This window comes from Tupaia chinensis, unplaced genomic scaffold (assembly GCF_000334495.1).
Source record: "Tupaia chinensis unplaced genomic scaffold, TupChi_1.0 Scaffold000211_1, whole genome shotgun sequence".
NCBI classification, from domain to species: domain Eukaryota; kingdom Metazoa; phylum Chordata; class Mammalia; order Scandentia; family Tupaiidae; genus Tupaia; species Tupaia belangeri.
Window position 1 is genome coordinate 731,319 of NW_006159686.1, and position 2,367 is coordinate 733,685.

The 2,367-nt window shown below is 65.4% G+C and overlaps 1 protein-coding gene across 1 annotated transcript in view; it reads left to right on the forward strand.

Annotated features, from left to right (window-relative positions):
• Nucleotides 1-2,367, forward strand: part of GALNT9 (polypeptide N-acetylgalactosaminyltransferase 9) — a 22,769-nt gene that overhangs the window by 12,190 nt on the left and 8,212 nt on the right. Inside the window, exon 6 of the mRNA XM_006147336.3 lies at nt 1,147-1,332. Within this exon, the coding sequence (XP_006147398.1) occupies nt 1,147-1,332 (186 nt within the window). The remainder of the gene's footprint in view (nt 1-1,146; nt 1,333-2,367) is intronic.

Consider the following 2,367-nt stretch of genomic DNA (forward strand, 5'->3'; position numbering starts at 1 on the left):
GCAGAGTGACGGGTCGCGGCCGCCCTGCGTCTCCGAGGTGGGAATGCCGGCTGCTGGGTTGAATGAGGGGCCAGACAAGGCCGAGAAAGCCGCCCGCAGGGCAGTCAGGAATCGTAACTTGTGCTACTAGAATCCGACCCGTGGCTCCTCAGCGTGTCCTGGGAAAACCTCTGTTTCGTGCACTAGAAACAGGGACCCTGGGGACCCTGGAGACCCTGCCCTCGGGGCTGTTAGCCCAGAAGCACCTGGGAGCCTGGAGGTCTCTCTCGTTATTTTGGAAGTGGGTTCACGCAAGCTTCTCCTAATAGGCTCAGTCTTGCCAGGGGTAGACAGTGCCATGGTGCTCATGGGGGGTTCTCATGGTGACACTGCGCCCACACTGGGGACAGGGGCCCTGGGGTTCGTACCTGAGGGTGCAGTTGGAGTCACTCTCTCCATCCACAGTAGGCAGAGGGAGGGCCGGGAAGCCCCTGGGGCTGGTTCTTGTTCTTTTTTCTTTTTGGAGAGGTTTTTGCTATAGGGCGTGTGCGCTCGCCAGACAGACAGAGACAGAGAGATGGAGAGACAGAAAGCGAGAAATCACCCCCAGGGGAGATGACCACGCTGCAATCCCTTCTCCTTCATTCTCCTCTCGGGATCTTGGGCACGCACGCACACGCGCCTGGCGTGAGTTTAAGCCACCGGGTTCGGGACCGCAGTCGACTACATGGGAGTCCAGTGACATGGCCATTATGCCAACTGCTGGACCCATGGAAGAGCTGGTTCTAGGCACCAGGATTTGGGGTCTGTGCTTCCTGGGCCCACGTGGGGACCTGATCGGAACAGACACCCCTCCCACGTGGTACCCCCTGCAGAACCCGTGGTCAGTGGGCCGTGCGGCTAACATGCGTGTGCGGAAGAGTCCACCGTGTTGGGTGCGTGGGATCGAAGCCCCTAGTCGTACTCTGGGGGGAGAGCTTGATGTGGTAGGAGACCCCCAAGGGGAGGCAGCCTGTGTTTCTCAGGGGCCTCCCTCCCTGGAACCGAGCCTACAGTGCCCCCCAGGCCCACTTTGGAGCAGGTGTCCTCGGGTGTGTCTTGGTGGCGAGCAGGGGGTGGGGGCCCGGCCTCCCGCGGGTGCGGCTGGCCCAGCGCCTGTGCCCGCAGGTGTGGCAGTGCGGCGGCAGCATGGAGGTCTTGCCCTGCTCACGCGTGGCCCACATCGAGCGCACCAGAAAGCCCTACAGCGGCGACATCGACTACTACGCCAGGCGCAATGCTCTGCGGGCCGCCGAGGTCTGGATGGACGGCTTCAAGTCCCACGTGTACATGGCCTGGAACATCCCCATGACCGTAAGCCACCGGCAGGAGGGGAGGCTTGGCCTGGGGTGGGAGAAGCTGCCACCGCAGAAGCGAGTCGGGCAAGCTGCCCCCATGGCCCCAGGCAGAGCGCCCGCCACGGCCCTTTGGGAAGCGTGGGGCAGACACCACCGCACACGGCCGGCTCTGCGGGTCTCCGGGCTCCTGCTTTGTCAGTGGGTCGGGCAGACAGCGGCCCTCTGGCTCTGGGAGCCTTGTCTCTCGGAGGGAACCGACTTGGGACATCTAGGCAGCGAGTCGGGCAAGCTGCCCCCATGGCCCCAGGCAGAGCGCCCGCCACGGCCCTTTGGGAAGCGTGGGGCAGACACCACCGCACACGGCCGGCTCTGCGGGTCTCCGGGCTCCTGCTTTGTCAGTGGGTCGGGCAGACAGCGGCCCTCTGGCTCTGGGAGCCTTGTCTCTCGGAGGGAACCGACTTGGGACATCTAGGCGTGGCCTCGGACACACGAGGACACGGCTCCAGCCAGGCCCCCCCCCCCAGCCGCTGCTCAGAGAGCCCGCGAGGTGGCAGGTGCCACCCACACTGCAGCTCACCCACACCAGGGCACAGACAGGCCGGGGGGCAGCCCAGGGCACACTGGACAACCGGCCCCCCCAGCCAGTCTGTCAGACGGAGGGCAGGGTGGGGGCAGGCGCTCCCCTTTGCCGCAGGGAGAAAGTCAGTGGGGAAGGGGTGCTGGGGAGGGTCAGGGGAGGCCAGGCGTGAGCTCCCAGCCCGCTCCCCTGGGTGTCCCACGGACAGCGTCACGTCTCCCACACCAACCTGTGCTGCCAGCCGGGAGCCCCAGGCCTCTGTGTCAGGACCTTCCTGGGGCTCGATTGTGTAGACGTGGCCAACCCCGGTCACCCGTCCTCCAGAGGCCAGGCCGATACCTGTGGCCGAGGCCCCGTCAGGGTTGCTGTGGCTCGGACTGGGGTGGCCTGAGGCCCAGGTAAAGACATTTGTCAGGAGGGCCGTGCAGGGCTCAGTGGTTGCGTGAACGCGGGAAGGGGCCAATCTGAGGAACA